Below are 19,310 nucleotides of genomic sequence, written 5' to 3'. Positions count from 1 at the left end.
ACCCCAACAATTTATTGAAGGGAAAATTTGTGGAATTTTAATGACTTTTTGTAAAATAACAAAGATATTACAACGGTTTCCTTCTCTTGCATAACCTAAATTAGGTCACATTTATTTTAACCTTTTGACCGCCAAAGACGGTAAATCACGTCGTCGACATTTTGTGCCACTCACGCCGCCGACGTCATTTGCCGTCCAAACTTAATTTATCAAAGACTCTTTAATAAATAACTATATTTCTTTGTTTGTATTTGCATTATTTTATTTTGCCCTTCTACTTTATTGTATAACGTTATTACAATTCAACTATGAATAGAAGGTTAAAAAAAACAACATTATGTTATAATACGACTTACCCAGTAAATAGCATAGCTAGCCACGCCAAAAACGGCACTTGACGTCGCCTAGTGATGTGACCGAGTCATGGAGGAATAATATTATTATATGAAAGTAACAATCTCCTAATAGAAATCGTTTCGCGCAGTTCCGACAAACACGCTAGCGCCATCAATAATAGATATGGCTTAATCCCATACATTTTGTAATAGGAGTTGTTTTTGCTAAAATAACTGCTATTTGTGCTGTTACGGTACTTGTTTTCGTGCTTAATTTAAACAACTTGGTTTGAAAGACGGTACTGACCTTTTGTGATAATGTAACCCCTTATGCATTTATTTTATTGTAACGATACTGCAGTTTGCTAATTAGTAGGTAATAATAATCGACAACGGGTTTGCACATCTCTGAGTAACGCGCGCTTATCAGTGTTCCGTGCGCCCATGACGGCACTTCACGTCCGATGCCTGACGTCACCACCAAGTAGTGATGTGGCATTATTGAGAGATTTGAGTGGAAGTTACAATTACATTTTGATATTTAAATACGTTATTTAAAGGTTTTTAGTAGAGCTAAAAGCCAGAATTATCTAATATTATATTGTAAAACACCTGTGTAGTGGTTCTTCTAATCTAAGTATGTCAAAAACGAAATCAGTGAAAATATCGATATCCTGTTTTGTAATCACTATTGTTCTCTAAGGTTTTATTTTGCTTCATTGCGGTGTCACGTCGAGTTACATCAATGCTTGGCGTTCAAAAGGTTAAAATGTTCTTTGAATCAGTTTTTACAGTGTCCATGTTACAATTTCAATAATTTACAATAAGCCGACATGGTTTTTAGACAAAGACTCCCAAATAAATAAATTATTTGGATTTTGGAATCAAAATGAGAGCGCGTCCAAAAGTTTTCAGAAACCCGGTCGTGCTGTGACTCAGTTCCAGTAGAACAACTTTATTGATATTACATGACACATTGCGCCGAATTCCCCGATACGACGCAAAAACCTTTTTAATAAACGCTTAACAATGTTATCATGATGCCGTTCTTCGTGTTATTAGTCCAATCTCGTTGTTACTGTCAAATGTTGCGGTCTCCTTCACTCGTATACCAATATAGATTGGTAAAAACGAGACAATTACGTTTATAGAATCACTTGTGTTCAAGCACTTCGAGTGATACGGATTAATGATGTAGGGTAGGGTGCCATGCCCTCGCCCTGATACCTGCGCAGTTGGGTACCCAAATCAGAGAGTGCGTTTACCTTTGTGTGCAAAGTTGCAAACTAGTTTTCGCTGGTTCAGTGAATCGTTAAGTTTGGCCTATATGCTAGAATATTTGATTGTCAAATGCCTGTCTGTTTTTTGTAGTAGAGACGTAGGATACGTTGAAAGTAACTAAATATGTTCAAATAAATACAGTATGGTAATTTTTGAAAACAATATTGAACTCAATTGTACAAATATTATGCCTTGATTTATAAAATCTACTTTTCTACCATTTTTGAAACAATATTCTTACCAGTTGATACTATTTACAAATTGCGATTAAATCATGTAGCCCTTTTTAGGGTTCCGTACCCAAAGGGTAAAAATGGGACCCTATTACTAAGACTCCGCTGTCCGTCCGTCTCTCTGTCTGTCACCAGGCTGTATCTCATGAACCGTGATAGCTAGACAGTTGAAATTTCACAGATGATGTATTTCTGTTGCCGCTATAACAACAAATACTCAAAACAGAACAACACAAATATTTAAGTGGGTTTTTGCGTATTGGTACGGAACCCTTCGTGCGCGAATCAGACTCGCACTTGGCCGGTTTTTAGAAAAATATTTGTACCGAATTAGAGTAGAGGTAAATTGAAATACCTATTTGAAATGTGTTTCCTTATTTACTAAGAAACCCGTGTTGTGACTGACCTAAACATACATAGCTCTACCAAGAACATTCTACGCCAAAATCATTCACATTTATCCTTAATTCTTTCACTGGCAAGTTTTTTATAAGTTTTCCCATTATAAAGAGATAGGTCTGTAGGCCGAGCACATGATTGACGCGACAGTATCTCGCCGCGAGATAGACTACCCGTCTTTTACTAACTGAATGAATTAAAGGGGGACGGGAAGTCTATGTCGCGGCGAGATACTCTCGTGCCAATCATGTGCTAGCCCGGCAGGTACTACTAGGTAGGTACACTTTCAAAAAACCTAAATATTGTTTTCCGTATTAGGTCAGGACAGTTTGAAATCGTCAGTTTAGTAAAAAACTATATAATATATTAAAAGCTCCCATATTACTTGAGTTAAACATAACCAGGAAAATTTTACTTTTGTTACCTACTTACCTATTTTAATTACTTAGGGAAACCAAGATGGAGAAGCAAGATCGCTAGACCTTTTGAGGTGCTAAAATTTATGAGAAAATCCACAACTCACTGTAATCGTTAGTTATTTATGTAGATGTGTGTTAATGTTGACACACACACACTGACGAGATATTTCATAATGCTCGTGACTAATGCGTTGCAACAGCTAACCGTCCCCAATACTGCTGAACTTGACATCCATATGCCGGTAAATTAAGGACTGTTCATATGCCGCTGCGTAAAAACGGTTTTACTGTTCAGAATTACATAAAATGCTATGATATGAACCAAAAACTTTATCTATTTTTACTTTATTTAGGTGCCGATCCGAGGATCGAAAATCTTGGTCGGAAAGAAAACGAATGAGTCACTTTAAGAAGAATAACCTAAATTGAGATCGAAAAACCTAGACTAGAGAGAGATCATGAGAATCAGATCTCAGTTCCGAATAAGTAAACTGAAACTAAAGTTTAGACATGGCTCCTTTTTGGAAGTGGGTTCAGGATAACATTTTTGAAGACTCATTTTTGTTAATCTGCTCTGGGTATATCGTGTGTGTCAACAAATGAAAAGTAGGGTGTGAAGAATCATTAGCTGCTCCTCATTAGTGTATCTTATCTCTTAATTCTGGCCTTTTGTCAATGGGAACAGATTACATCATTCCATCATGCGGTTCAATGGCTTGTAGACGATAATACTACATTGAAACATGATTATATTGTTGATGACGGGTTTCCTTACCTGTTATTTTCATTTCAAACTTTCTTACGATGGACAATATTTCGCCTCCCTATTTTTGGGAATTAGGATGTTTGTTACTAGTATTATAACTTCGCTTATTAACAACCAGACAGAACACAAATAGGTTAAAATTAAACCATCTGCTAGCTCGTCCATCCATTACAAAAATGAACTTGAAACGCATTTCATCTTTAATCAGCGACTTGTGGTTGTATTGTAACTTAATACTTTCCGTATAACAAGCTGATGTATTTTTAACAAAGCGTGGTCCTTCATTAAGCACACCTGTCTCTTTTTTGAGACTGCCGCCATCGTGTGGAAGGGCTTTTCGGCGGGCATACCTGATGGGATGTATTCTCATCACATATCATTGACGCGGCGTAAGGTATCCAATATAAGTGCGATCTCCGAATATGCATAATTATTACGAGTCAAGAGATTTCCTTACACTGGTTCTGCCAAGCTCTAATCATGTCTGCGCTGGTGCAAGCTCTGCAAGCCTGGCTGCGTCCGCGGCGCCATTCCATTTGCCCCACTTTGTCTGCAAAGGTGGAACAAGGACGAAAGAAGGGAATAGTAAAGGCGGCCAGTTTGCAACTGCAATTACTATTCGGTACAAACTTCCTATATTTATCTTTTATTGTTGCGTTATAATCATTTTTTTGTGTATCTTTTAATTACAATTATTATTTACATATTATTTTCGTATGACTTGTTCTGACAAGCCTACTTGAAATAAGTGTATTTGAGTAGGCAAAAAATTCGGTTCTGGCGCTCGCCGGCCGCTGCCGCGGCACTCTTGCTTCGCTCAGTCGGCTTTGCGCGTTGTTTGGTAACGATGTAACTTTTGTCTGTGGCTAAATACCATGAAAACTAGTTTTAACTAGTAAAACCTAGTTATGACTGAGAAATCCCAGTTAAAACTAGTCACCAAGGCGTTTCGGAAAACTAGTTTTCACGGTAACATTATATACACATAATAACATTAATAACAGATTTTGTTTAAATTGCAGTTAACTAAACGTCTTATTGGACGACAGTAACATTAGGTACAATAAAAAACATGTTACTAAATTCAAAATAATGTATTTTTAAACCGCTTTGGCAGTCAGGAAAAGATCGGACATTTTTAATGTACGTCTAGTTTCTTAAATAACTGAACAAGATCACGCTAACAATATTTACTTTACATGGCCGTCACCGGATCATCTGACACAAATGACAATGTAATGTATGTTAGTGTCGATATCTACTTTGCGTTTGAAACAAGAAAAGTAGAGTAGCTACACAATAAAAAAACTTAAAGATAAAACAAAGAGTAATCATAATGCACTTAATAGTTATTTACGATACAGGTGCGGAAAAGAGGAAATTCGAAACGAGTGGCGAATTACCTATTCGCAGCTGTATCGTACAACGTTTTACAGTACATATGGCCCTTTAAACTTTCGACATATGCACGAAAAGTGTTCTTTACGCACTAGTGCGAGAAAGTAGCACCATATGTACTGTAAAATACAAATTGTAACACTAGAAGAAATCAAAAATAATATTAATCACAATAATCACTGACGAAAGTTAACCAGTTCAATGTTATCAATCAGTCTTTGAGCACTGTCAGTATTAGTAAAACTATGATATCACATGTATTCTTATACACGTATCACATTAACTTTCATGTCCAATAAGCTGTTTTTCATTATCGATCATAGATTGTATATCAAGTTGCAGCAGTAATGCTCTATTGGGAGGCAATGCTCGTAATTGTTCAGCTATACTGTTGGCAAATATCTGGTATTCATCCATGACTACGGTCATAGTTTTTGCCGCTGTTATCCGTCCATAAGGACCAGATACCTCTACTTGCGCCATTGGGTTTATGATTATTCCTTGAGCTGTACCTTGAGGAACTTCGATAGTAACAGGAACATGCCCAGTGAAGTCTTCGTGTTCAATGTCGACGCGTTCTTCTTTTATTATGACAGTGTAGTCATCTTCACCTTGTTGTAAAGGATCCTGTGAAAAATAAAATGTAGGAATAATATCATTAACTCAAAACGTGTTTATATTTAAGCACTCAGAAGCAATTTTATCAAAAAGCTATATATCTTTAGCTACATTACAAGCAAGCGAGCTTAGCATTGTAGGTATTTTATGAAAGTACATAGGTAGATTATGAATTGTACTTTACAAAGATAGAAAATTATACTAGCTATAGCAACTTTTGCGAAATAAGCAAATAATTATTAGCAAAATACACTACACTTAATTTTTTTTTATAATAACATAACACTTACGCTTTCAGGGGGCCGGTCCAAGAAGAGGTCTTGTTCTACTTTTATTTTTCTGTAACTGATACATTAATTTATGTTAGTAAGAAAGAGAAGAAAATAAAATAATACAATTTGTGCTTCTCAAAATTTTTAACTTCATCGTTTTCATACCTTATATCCTGTGATTGTTCTAGAAAAGAAGAGTAACTAGTGGAAGCTTCGTCATGAATATTTGATGTCGTCTGATCTTTGCGTGGTCTTCCCCTCTTTTTTTTTTGTTTTGGTTCCTGTATTGGCTTAATTGATTCTGGCTTTCGCGGTCTTCCCCGTTTTCTTGAAGGTGCGCTTCTAAACAAATTCATTATTTCATAAGATGTCAATAAAGGTTATAAATAGTTTAGTTTTTAAGTTAAGATTAAGGTATTTTTAATATGGGCCTTGTTGCCAGATTTAAATTTTTAAATAAATAAATAAATAAGATTTTATGGAACACCTAATTAAACCAACTTACTTTTCAATTAGTAATTCGTTGGCTACCGGTTGTTCAGTCTCTTCGCATTGAGGTAAAAGGTTGTATCTGTCACAAGAAAAAAGAATGTTAGGGATATTGACAAACTGTACACGCAGAACATTAACACCAAACGGATTTTTATAAAAACTTACTCTTGTATGACACTTCGGCAAAGCGCCACTAGGCTTTTTGGATTTTTTCTGCAACAAAAGAACTACATATTTAGTATATCTATTATCTATACTTTTAATATGATATTTAAGAACCGTAGACTTGTTAATCATATTTGAGCGCAACATAATATATGCATACCCTTTCTTTTCTTTCTTTTCTGGCGGTGGTTTTACTGATCTCTCTCTTAAAGGTCTGTAAGTAAAAACACAGATTAAAATATACAACAGAATTTAAAAATAGAGTAGGCGCATGAAACATAATATAAAATAATAGTTTGTGACTTACTTTCCACCAACAACAGAAAATGTCTCGGGAGTTGTAAACTTTTTTTTCTCGGGTAGGAGTTTGTATCTGTAAAAAAAGAATAAAATTAAAAAAAAGGCATTATGTATATAGTTTATCAAAGGACTGTCTCATTTCAAACATAGACAGAAAAAATCATACTATCTATGTCTTACACTAGTACTAACACCCAAAAGAAAAGGATGAGTATAGTTTTTTTGTTCTTATATACTGACAATTTGGTTTGGTTTATTTGGATTTTAGGATGAAGAATGAACTAGTAAAACAAACATTAAGTATTTGAAATAAAAACCGCCAAGTGCGAGTCGAACTCGCCCACCGAGGGTTCCGTACAAATTTAACTTATTTCTTATTATTATTATTTTTACAAAATTATAGTTTTGAGATTTTTCGAACGTAAGACGATTCTTACGTGCTAATTTTCATAGTTCTAGGTCAAAAAATTACGTTAATATTATTAAACGAGTTGGTGTTTTGAAACATTAAACCGCAAACAAATATTTAACTATGAAATGCATGTAGGTATAAACTGTAGATCTTACTTAATGATTGCTCTTTTACATAGGACTGCTAGAGTTTTAGGTCGTAATGCTGCCTTCCTGAAACAAAGAAATAACACAAGTTAAAATATGTATTTTGTATCTGCAAACGTAGTTTTAATATCACTTGGAATAAAGTTGCATTTCTTTGGTTATTATGAATACGAAACAAATTATGTATAATGTATAACTATTTTAGAATGCCCTTAAATTCTAGCTAGAGGTGCCAATAAACACGACATTGGCTCCAGACTCGCCAAATCATAAGTTTAGTATCCATAGTCCAATCAAAAGTAAAGTATATAAATATAATACTTATTTAGGGGTTCCCCGCGGTTTTCATCGATTTTTGACAAGTTTTGAGCTGTTAGCCGTCCTACATTTGCACTACAGATAGAATTCGGCTATCGGTTCAAAGCAGTTGCTGATAATATGACAAAAAAACATGAGAAAACTAAGGGATTCAGATCAAAGGTTATTGGCGCCAGGGAACCCCTTAATAAATTATTATATGTATTGGTGTATATGTAAGTATGGAGCAAAATAAAAATCCCATTTTCTAATTTAATCATCTTTATTTTTCAGGTAAGTGCATCAATAATCATCTCAAGATGGTTTAATTAACTATCCAGGACAGGTATGACTGACAGCACGTACCTTAATATAACATCATAGAGGTTATACAAATATACATATACATACATAGTAGTCCAAGTAGTCGCAGTAAGTACCTAGTAGGTGCTTTTTCGCGCTGGATCTGAAGGTTGGTTTTGGTTAAATTATGTCAATAAAATTGACATTGCCATCTTAATCGAATTTAAACTATCGTGAGACATATTAACTTAACTAACTTAGCGGTCTTAGCGGATTGTCATCTTCATATTCATTATGCTAAATAATACAAATTACAAATAATTTATTGTCATAAAGGTTGTATACAATACATGTGCAAAGATGTGTGACGTTTTCAACCAAAAGGTACCACATTGTCGCTTGTCGATAAGGTTGATTTCAAATTCAAGCTATATGGAAATAGGGCCTTATTGACAACCGAGAATAAGTACCCTTTTGGATGAAAATGGGACATATCAGACTCCAAACTAGGCTGAGCCTGTATCTTGGACGTCTGCGAGAGCGATTCACAACTATTTTCACATTAGTAAATACTGTGCTTACTACTAAAAGTAATTACTACCTATACAATACAAGCTACAGAATACAGAATAATTTAATCAAGAACATGGACAAATATATTGGGCGCAATCAATTACTTGTGTAATTAAATTACTAATTGAATTGCATGTAATTAAATTGTTTGTAATTGAATCACATGAAAATTCAATTACTTGTAATTCATTTAGCTATGTAATTTGTAATTGTAATTACATCAATTGGTAATTAAATTACTCAATTACTTTATGTTGCCAGAAGAGTAATATAACAACAAACAGGCGAAACATATTTAAATAATAATTACGATTATGTATTACAAGTTTACAAACTCTTACTGTAATGTTTTTATACATTAACTAAAACCCGATGGTATAAAAATCCCTGTTGGTATTTTAATCCTTCGATTTCCCCCATACATAAAACTGCTTTTTAATTATTATTTCCCCTTGTACAAAATCTTGCAAAAATGCTCATTGACATTTTTTTGTATAAAAAGTGAAACATTGTAAGGTTAGTCAAATTTAAAGCTCGTTCATAAGATTATTTTAATATTATTTTGACAATAAAGATGATCGAAATCTTGTATTCGGCAAAAGTAATTTGAAATTGAATAAAGTAATTAATTCAAATTTCAATTTCAAATGTAATTATTTTAACAATTTCATTTTGCAATTGCAATTGTAAATTGAAGGTGCAATTACTTTTTACATGTAAATAAAAAATTAAGTCAAAATTTAGCACATTATCATATAGTCAAGAAACATTTATCTGAAAATCACATCTGTTTGTTTCCGGGGCTAGCCACAAAGATCCTTCAAAGATCCTGTTATTTATCGATGCTTGCCCTAAATAATGTACAATTTAGATATAAAATTACTATAAAATAGTATGAAATTAAGTAAGCATTTACGCTGCGATTTTCATTTCCTTAAGCCTTTGTTGTTGATAGCATTTCACTTTTCATACTTTCGGCATCCTGAATTTGCACAAGCAAATAAAATGTGTCCTATCGCTCACTTATAAAACTTAAATAAACATAAACAGTCACTCAAAACTCAAAATCGTAGGATTAATTCTAATAAAGAATTGCGCACGCGTCGTATCTAGTGGAACAGTTTCCCCTTCCGACGACCAAGAGGCGACTGCCCCTCGTCGCCCGCGCGCTGCCTAGGGCAACCCACGAAGTTGAATAGTAGGTATCGAATTATCGATTTCTCAAAAACTAGTTATATAAGTAACTGGCGACCCGCCCCGGCTTCGCACGGGTTACCCCTAACAAATTATACACCTAAACCTTACTCAAGAATCGCATGAAAATCCGTTCAGTAGTTTTTCAGTTTACCGCGAACATACAAACAGACAGACGCGGCGGGGGACTTTGTTTTATAAGATGTATCTATAGATTGAAAATCGGCAGACGATATTGAAGTGTACATCATCCCGTCCCTCTTTAATTCATACAGTTAGTAAAAGACGGGTAGTCTATCTCGCGGCGAGATACTGTCGCGCCAATCATGTGCTCGGCCTACTGAACAGAAACTAAGTAAATACAAAAAGCAACTGAGAGGTTATGTTTTTAAAAGTCGAAGGCCGTCCGAACCCATCATGCCACAGTAGTTTATTAGTACCTCACACTAGTGACTACCACACAGTAGTAGTTAGTTAGTGGTGACTGTCACAGTAATCTCACATGTTTCCGGAATAAAAAGTATCCGATATTAATATACGCGATATAATCCGTTTTCATAGTTTTATTTTATCCGATATTGTTAATCCAGGTACTAATAAACTATCTACTACTACCTACATGCCAAGTTTCATTCCAATCCGGTGAGCCGTTGTTGTGTGATTGAAAAACAAACATCCAAACATGTAAACATTTATAATATAGTGGGGCAGTGGGAAAGATATAGGAAAGTCAGCTTCCACTGAACTTAGGTACCTTTTGATTTCTCTTTGATATCGTTTCATTTGCCCATAGCTGCGTTTTTTAATTTTACGCCTTATTCTTGGGCCCGAGTATCGGTGGTTTGTATAATCTTTCCGGGACGTTTGCGGCTCCATCCTCCGCTCGCGCCGCGCGAGTGAAGAGCGGCAACGTTGCATTTTCGGCCAACTGGCAAGTTGGCAACGTAGCTTTTCAACGCACACACTGAACATACGCTGCCACCGGCCACCCACACATTGACAAATTTTAACTAAAATATAGTTCTCATTTAAGCTATTAAGAATTCAACTGTTTTTATAACAAAAATATAATTTCCGGCAAACAAATATCAAAATAATTGTTAATGGAAGCGGTTTCAGTTCAGTGTAAAACTATGTTCCATTTACCCATAATTGGATAAATAAATTAGTATGAACTACTTAAATAAATTGGAGGAGTCTATACTGTCTATGTCTATGATTGCGGATAGAATGGATTGTCCGTACATAATGCACTGTTGTGGGCTTCACAAGCCCAGTAACAGTGTATAGTAACTGTAAATTTAGTTAAGAAATTATTACTGTCACTAACATAGTTTTTTAAGTTTTATTGTAAGTACTAACATTTTATGAGTCATGAGCTCGAAATAAACGATAATTTAATTTAATTTATACTCATGAGTCATATGGGGTTAATAGAGTATACTCGTACTTATAATGGGATAGTCTATTCTTTATTTTAATCGTCTCTGACAGTTGCATCGGAGTAGTAACGCAATGACCTCATTGCGCCGGCGCCGACAGCTGTGACGGAAGTGACGCACACATGCGTACACGTACTTTGCTTATGTGTAGTCTTCACATGTTTTACTAGCCAATGGAGCACTATAAAGCGCCAGGAAGGTATGATTCCGATAGATACAGTAAGTACTGTTTGTAGCCTTGCGTTAGAACAAAAATCCTTTTTAAAATAACAAGTGTTAAAACATATAATCGTAGATTTACCTGCACATCCTGACCTATCCTACATTGTACAAAAGGCATCCAGATAGTAAAAAAACTGCAACTTCGTTTTTCTAAGAACAAATTAAATTATTTTCTATGAAAATATTTTAATCCATAGATAGATAGATTTATTTATTGGTATTGATTATCATCATCACCATATCAGCCCTTTATCGCCCACTGCTGAGCATAGGCCTCTCTTCCAGTACGCCACTTGTCCCGGTCCTGAGCTAATAAATAAATAAATACCAATACACAAGTATATATATATATTATTCCAGCTCTGGACACTGGAGGCTTTGGTCATTATTTCCTTCGTATATGACATTTATTTCAACTTAGTTTTTCGTTAAACTAACCTAGTTAAACTAACTTATTTTCCTTAGAAACATTTAGAGTACCGTAAAATCAGGTAACTTTAGTCCACAACTTACAACTATGGTCCAAATTCAAGTTCCAGTAAAATATGTATAATTATTTTTTAAATTATGTTGAGTATACTATAATTTATAGAAAGAGCATTAGTGTATCTAATCGTCAGAATAAATGTAACGAGTACAAATCATAGGCTCGTTAAGAATCAACGTTAAAAACTGGACCATAGTTGTACTTAAAGGACGATAGTTACCTGATTTTACGGTAACAGATAAATGTAGATACCAAAGAAAATTAATAAAGTGAAATGGCGACAAAATATATAGGTAATATAAAGGTGTAGGTGATAGGTCGATTAATACCGAGTAGGGTCCGTATAATACTTTATTTCGGTGTAAAGGTGCGTCTACGCTAGGCGAGCCGAGCACGAGCCGAACACAATTCGTCTAATGTGGACCGACTTACAAGCCTCGAACGAGCGCGCTGCGAGCGTTTCGTTCGTGCTCGTTTGCGTTCCGCCGGTTGTCGGTTTTTTGACGAACACAAAGGGATTTGCCTCGCGCTCGCAGTGCGCTCGTGGACGTGTTTAGTGACAGACGTCGGTCGCTCGAGCCGAGCATCATGGAAACGTGGACCGAAGATGCTTCTTTGCAATTAATTGATTTATATCAAAATAATTCATTGATATGGGACCCAAAACATGAGGATTACTATAAAAAAAATAAGAAGATTGATGCATGGTCTCGTATATCCCAAGAATTGAATAAGGATGTGGAATTGTGCAAAAATAAAATTATTAGTTTATTGGCTTCATATCGCCGAGAAAAAAAAAAGAGGATTTTGTTGAAAAATTTTGTTGCTTGGTTCTCATTTTATATAGATTTGTAGATCCCCATCGTCTTGGCCTTTTTCCTTTTTTGCTGACTACTGCTATAATAATCGCTGCAACAGCAGCGGCTGCCGCAATATTATTAACATCGTCCATATTCGTGCCGCGAGCACACTGCGGAAAACTACGTTCGAGGGAAGTAATCGTTGCAGGTTCGTTGTACGTCCACAGTTGACGCCGCGAACGACGAAGCCGAGAACGGCTCCGCTCGTGCTTCGCTCGTGCTCGGTTCGCCTAGCGTAGACGCACCTTTAGTACTCTGCACCGACTTGGATAGAACACTCGATACGTGTAGTTGCCTGTGAAAAGGAAAGTACAGTCAGCGATAAAAGCTAGTACCAAAAATGAATTTTTAGCCAAAAACTTATTCAACAGATGGGGGTGGGTTGGGGAGCGTGGAGTAAATGAAAAGGGGTGCCAAACGAGATTACGTTTTACTCCCTCTTCGCCGCGGTTCATTTAAATATTTATATATAAAAAAAAAAATTATTCGACACCCTTGTACGTTGCCTTGCTGCCCCCCAGGTGCGATGCAAAAAATAGATTTTTTTATTAAAATCATGTTTTCATCCGACTAACGCTCTTGCTCCATTCCACTAACCCGGGGTTAACCAGTTAAACCGTTAACCCAGTGTCAAATTGTACTGGTAACCATAGTAACTCCAGGTTTAACCGGTTAACCCCGGGTTAGTGGCACTAATACTTATAATGAGAAGACCTTTTGAATCTGTAAGAGGCCGGTATCGATTTGAAAACGCGCGAAGATACGACTTTTACACAGTAACCCCACGCCGGCCCCTGCGTGAAACAACACGACCGCCATGAACAGTATTGATACTTTCACAACATTATGCGTCTAGCTGTACTGCTGCATTAGTTGTACTGATGTTCACTAGCTTTTTCAATATAAAATACTTAACATAATTTCATGAACTGCATGACTGAAAACAACTGAAAACAATTACGGGTTAAATTTAAGTTCTGTATACATTTATTGTTACCTGAGAGCTTCTCTTGCTATCTGTAAAGAAGAAATGTTCCGTGTCTTTCGTTTTTTGAGACAACAGTATCGGTTGGCTTTCCTCATTTCTCGTTACAACGTTAAACTGCAATCAAAATTTATAAGAAGCTATTAGAAATAACATGTAAAGGTAATGCGATCATAAACCATACATCTATCTGTTTGATAGCCTAAACATCAATTGGCACTGGTTGAAGAGTACTTTGAGCATCTTTTGGATTCATCAACCGTCCCTTACATACATATCGTGTCAAAGATCTTGTTGAGACGAATCAAACGAGCCCAAACACGAAGTGGTTTCATGACCTGGTTGATGAGTACTCTTGAGCACCTGTCGGCTTTATTTTATCATCAGATCCTGAGTACCATCTCGTGTCAAAGATATTTTTGAGACGAATCAATCAAGCCTAAACACGATATTACCAATAATAGATGATAATACTATAAACTATACAAGAAAACAAACAAGTACTTACAACCCAAGGATTAAAGTTTCTGGTCACAATTTACACGCTTACAGTAGTGCCAAACACGCAAACAAAAAAAACGTTTTACACGGCGAGCGACGCACACAACGATAAATAACTTCGTCGTTGTAGATGCAATGTACGGAGCCGATCAACAAACGTCCTGCCACTACAAGCTCTGGTGCGGGACTGAAACTGAACTGATATGAGGACGCGAGCGCACGTCACCGGCAATATACGAATAAAAGGGGCAATATAAAAAAAAATCGAATCGTCAAAAAATAAAAGTTGCAATTTATATAAAATGATGATTAATAGCAACAGTTTAAGTAAACATTGCAGATTATTTAAGTATGAAAACTACGTCAAAAAAAGTTGATTTTCGGAGAAATTGTCACGTCATTTCCGGAGACAATTGAATTCGTCTAACTTTCATTTCCTCTAACCTCTACGTAATTAACTTTCTATAAATCTCGCTCGCACTAATAATGTTAGTACGAGCGAGATGCATAGAAAGTAAGTTACGTTCACGTTAGCGTTTATATCAGTGCTGAACGAATGGTAGCCGTACTGACAAAGGTCAAGTACAGAATATATGTGTAATACATATTTAGTTATATTTTTAGCAGTCCAAACTTTACGAAATATACAAATAAGACCGACAAAATCAGTGCTGTACGCGCGTTTACCTGAACGTCCACCAGAAAAAAAATCATTACTACTTTAGCAAGTCTGTTTTAAAAAAAAAAATCTGATAAAAAGTAAGATAAGAAGACGTGCTAATAGAAACCAGTACTTGTTATTTCAATTAGGGTAACAAAAGGTGTTCAATTTCACCGACTAAATCTATCAATTGTACATTTTTGCGACTTAAATCTTTACCGGGATGCCCTTAAGGGCCACTTGCACCATTCACTAACCCGGGGTTAACCGGTTAAACCTGATGTTACCATGGGTATCAGTACAATTTTACACAGGGTTAACGGTTTAACCGGTTAACCCCGGGTTAGTGGGATGGTACACGAGGGTCTAAGCGACTAGGGGAGCTAAAAGCTCTCTGTACGCACCCCAAATGCGATCTCGCTGCACGGCAACGATGTTCAAAGAACAAAGAATATTGATTTGTAGATTTTGTAGTCTAGAAGCGCGCGGCCCACGGGTGGCACTGCATGTATCTACTTGTATTTATGTACCTATTTAAGGAAATGTTTTGTTGTTTGAGTAAGTACCTACTTGGTGAGGAGGTTAATTTCAATAAATTATTATAATTTTAGGTTTTAAAAAAGAGTAGGCACATTTTAGGCGTGTTACCTATTAAAGTGAATAGTCATAATAGCTTTTCGATTAATAAATAAAATAAAAATAATCGGTTGGTAAGGTACAATCGGCGACACAAATAAGAGTAGGTATTTATGAACCAACGGATAAAGTGAAAATTAACTGGGTACCTAGTACAAAGATTTTAATTTCGGACCCATTTTGTACAATAGTATGTCTCTAGCGACTTTCATATTGATTGATTTTTCACTGTGACAAGGTACGACCGACGTACCTACCTATAATAGGGTTAAGCTTAGAATAAATTTAAGCATTAACCTTTTGAACGCCAAGCATTGACGTAACTCGACGTGACACCGCAATGAAGCAAAATAAAACCTTAGAGAACAATAGTGATTACAAAACAGGATATCGATATTTTCACTGATTTCGTTTTTGACATACTTAGATTAGAAGAACCACTACACAGGTGTTTTACAATATAATATTAGATAATTCTGGCTTTTAGCTCTACTAAAAACCTTTAAATAACGTATTTAAATATCAAAATGTACTTGTAACTTCCACTCAAATCTCTCAATAATGCCACATCACTACTTGGTGGTGACGTCAGGCATCGGACGTGAAGTGCCGTCATGGGCGCACGGAACACTGATAAGCGCGCGTTACTCAGAGATGTGCAAACCCGTTGTCGATTATTATTACCTACTAATTAGCAAACTGCAGTATCGTTACAATAAAATAAATGCATAAGGGGTTACATTATCACAAAAGGTCAGTACCGTCTTTCAAACCAAGTTGTTTAAATTAAGCACGAAAACAAGTACCGTAACAGCACAAATAGCAGTTATTTTAGCAAAAACAACTCCTATTACAAAATGTATGGGATTAAGCCATATCTATTATTGATGGCGCTAGCGTGTTTGTCGGAACTGCGCGAAACGATTTCTATTAGGAGATTGTTACTTTCATACAATAATATTATTCCTCCATGACTCGGTCACATCACTAGGCGACGTCAAGTGCCGTTTTTGGCGTGGCTAGCTATGCTATTTACTGGGTAAGTCGTATTATAACATAATGTTGTTTTTTTTTAACCTTCTATTCATAGTTGAATTGTAATAAAGTTATACAATAAAGTAGAAGGGCAAAATAAAATAATGCAAATACAAACAAAGAAATATAGTTATTTATTAAAGAGTCTTTGATAAATTAAGTTTGGACGGCAAATGACGTCGGCGGCGTGAGTGGCACAAAATGTCGACGACGTGATTTACCGTCTTTGGCGGTCAAAAGGTTAATTTATTTTAGCATCGATCGCAGACGTTTCTGCTTGTTAAAAATTCAATTATAATAGGGTTTTTGACACATGTTGAATTTTATAACTAAATCTAGTTAAATAGATAGAAAATGAGCAATTTATCACAATAAATTGGAAACTTAAAAAATATATGGGATTAATAAAAAAATACAAGACCTCAAAAGTTAAAAAAAATAAATAAAAAAAATTCCTAAAAGGAATAAAAATGGTGCCATTCGATTTCTTACATTTTATTAAAAAAATATTGTATAGCAACAATATACATAAACGCAACAATTCACAAACAAAAGCGCAATTTCCTTGTTTTCCATACATCGACACGGCTTCTAAGCAATAGCGACGTTATATCGTGACGTCACGATGTAATTGCTATTTTGTTAGGGGCGTTTCGTCAGTAAAGTGTGATTGTCAGACTGACTATAATTTGTGACTTTTGCATTGCTTTAAAACAATGGGTCTCATACAGACATTTGATCCTCAAAACAAACCTGATCGACTGATACCATTAATAAAAATTTGTCAACTACCCTATTCCGAATGCCTTCAAACGTGAGGTTATGGGGTAAGTGGATAGCACATTTACTCAAACGGCATTGTACCGGTCTAAACTAAACCGGCAATGTTATAACGTTATATGAAAATCTATTGCCGCCGTCTGACTGAAACACCCTCAACGTGATGTTTTGGATTACGCACAAAATGGCAACATTTCCGCACATGTGAAATTAGAAAACAATTGAATTGAAATGAAGTTTTCTCACATGCATGGAAATGCATTCGGTCTACTTCCAGTTGACATACAGATATATCTACAATAAAAAATATATTTATAAATACATATACACAAGCGTACTTACGAGACCAAATTCATTTTTAAAGCCTTTTGAGCTGCATATTTTCTTGATTTCTTTAGCCTTCCCATTTTCACTTATTCATAAAACTTATAATCAAAACACAGTAACGTTTTTATAAATTGATCACTGCATGTAATGTGCATGTGTTAGCATCTACTTAAAACACTAAAGCGTCAGCGGCACAACGAAATCAACTCTGCAGTTATTTGGTCTTTGGCCACAATCGATCGCACTTGGATCGAGCACAAGCGTACACACTGTACACACTGTATACAGTGCAAGGAAGGCACGTAGCGACGAGCGACACAACCTCCTCGTCTCAAAGATAGCACACGACTGCCGGTGCCGGCCAAGACTTTTTCGAGCTACCGACGAACGATATGTTCAATAATGTTCGATTACTTAAAAAAATGTTAAATAATTAACATAAGCTACTTTGTAGTAATCTGTTAGGGCGCTCTCATAGACCAATTGTAGGTTTTTGAGGTGAAGCAGACGAAGTGGTATAATAGGCAGGCGGGCACCTCTCGCGCCGCGCCGTATTTAATTAAATCACATATAAATGCAATCAAATATTAGGCGAGAATAAATCAAATTTTATAATTCTAAGTATACTATTTACTAATCCTTATTTTATTCATATGCTCTCGTAGTTCACGTAGCCGTGCCTTTTTGCGTTTCGTTTTTATTTTGTGATTACCCATTTCGGCTAAAGTAGCACAGATCCGACGCTAACAGTGGTCACACTGCTGGTGACTGACGCCGCGGCTGGCGTGAAAAGGGCCTGACACTCTTTGATAGAGAAAGATAGTCTTATTGCGATTCCTATAAGAGGAAAGAGAATATAGTGACATGCTTTGTCCTTATCACCGACCGGGTGGCATCATAGGTAGGCGATGGCGAAATACCGAAATTTATAAGAGTAAAAGAGAAAAAATCCTATGCTGCCCAAATTTTATATGAATATTCTTTCTCTTACCCCCGGTCGCTCGGTGACGCGTCTATAACTAGGTACTTACATATACTATGTCTATGTGGCGTGAGGAGTGGACTGTGGACGCAGGGCGTTGTCGCGCAGAGTAATGTTAGATAATGTAATTATGAAACAAAGATAGATATAACTCCGTAATAGATGGATACAGTCTAAGGAAAAAACGTGCCTCGAAAATCAAGAAAATTTGATTCTCGTTCAGAGGGCGCTACTAGCTTTGGCTTACTGTCGTATAGATGGCGTTGACGGTTTCCTTTGTTATTTAACAATTTAAACGCATATCAGTAAAAGAACATGGGTGAAAATCATAAAAATAATTAATGCAAATAAAAAAAATCATTTATCCATATTTAAATACATTTTATCGTATTTTTATAAATCTTCATTTTTAGTTTTAAAGTGTGTCGACAGATGGCAATGAATTTACTGGGGTTACAAAATTTACTGTGACAGTACCGCTCTAGTAAAAGTTACTCTATGTTATGAAAGAAATAAAACATAATCGATAAAAGGTTAAGCAAAAACTTAGATTTACTTTCAAGCTGTCGAATGAAGTAATTTTCATATTAAGTTTCGTCGTAATATTTCTAAAATGAGGAAAAAAGCATATTTCTCGAGCCATCGTGTTTCTCTTTCTGGCAAGCAGATAAAGAATCAAGGACTGAAGTTATACAATTATATACTAGAAAATATTGGATGAAATCCTTGTACAAGTCTGTAATGACGGTTAGAAAATAGCGCATTAAGTGTACTATACAACCACATCTC

General features: G+C 35.7%; 3 protein-coding genes across 7 annotated transcripts in view; 2 read left to right on the top strand and 1 right to left on the bottom strand.

Annotated features, from left to right (window-relative positions):
• Positions 1 to 19,310, top strand: part of LOC134743793 (uncharacterized) — a 427,044-nt gene that overhangs the window by 280,737 nt on the left and 126,997 nt on the right. The gene's annotated exons all lie outside the window — the stretch shown is intronic.
• The window catches only part of LOC134743784 (uncharacterized), a 287,723-nt gene that overhangs the window by 216,959 nt on the left and 51,454 nt on the right, over positions 1 to 19,310 (top strand). The gene's annotated exons all lie outside the window — the stretch shown is intronic.
• Positions 4,549 to 19,310, bottom strand: part of LOC134743773 (uncharacterized) — a 41,292-nt gene continuing 26,530 nt past the window's right edge. The window contains exons 3-10 of one of the 3 annotated variants that reach the window (XM_063677424.1): positions 7,246 to 7,302; positions 6,686 to 6,751; positions 6,539 to 6,592; positions 6,379 to 6,426; positions 6,227 to 6,292; positions 5,887 to 6,063; positions 5,740 to 5,794; positions 4,549 to 5,458 (exon numbers count right to left, since the gene is read on the bottom strand). In XM_063677424.1, the coding sequence (XP_063533494.1) occupies positions 5,111 to 5,458; positions 5,740 to 5,794; positions 5,887 to 6,063; positions 6,227 to 6,292; positions 6,379 to 6,426; positions 6,539 to 6,592; positions 6,686 to 6,751; positions 7,246 to 7,302 (871 nt within the window). In that variant the 3' untranslated portion in view covers positions 4,549 to 5,110. The remainder of the gene's footprint in view (positions 5,459 to 5,739; positions 5,795 to 5,886; positions 6,064 to 6,226; positions 6,293 to 6,378; positions 6,427 to 6,538; positions 6,593 to 6,685; positions 6,752 to 7,245; positions 7,303 to 19,310) is intronic. The other 2 variants (XM_063677426.1, XM_063677425.1) reach the window with 2 other exon arrangements.

Source organism: Cydia strobilella, chromosome 8, assembly GCF_947568885.1.
Source record: "Cydia strobilella chromosome 8, ilCydStro3.1, whole genome shotgun sequence".
Lineage (NCBI taxonomy): Eukaryota > Metazoa > Arthropoda > Insecta > Lepidoptera > Tortricidae > Cydia > Cydia strobilella.
This window is presented reverse-complemented; position numbering and strand designations above follow the sequence as displayed.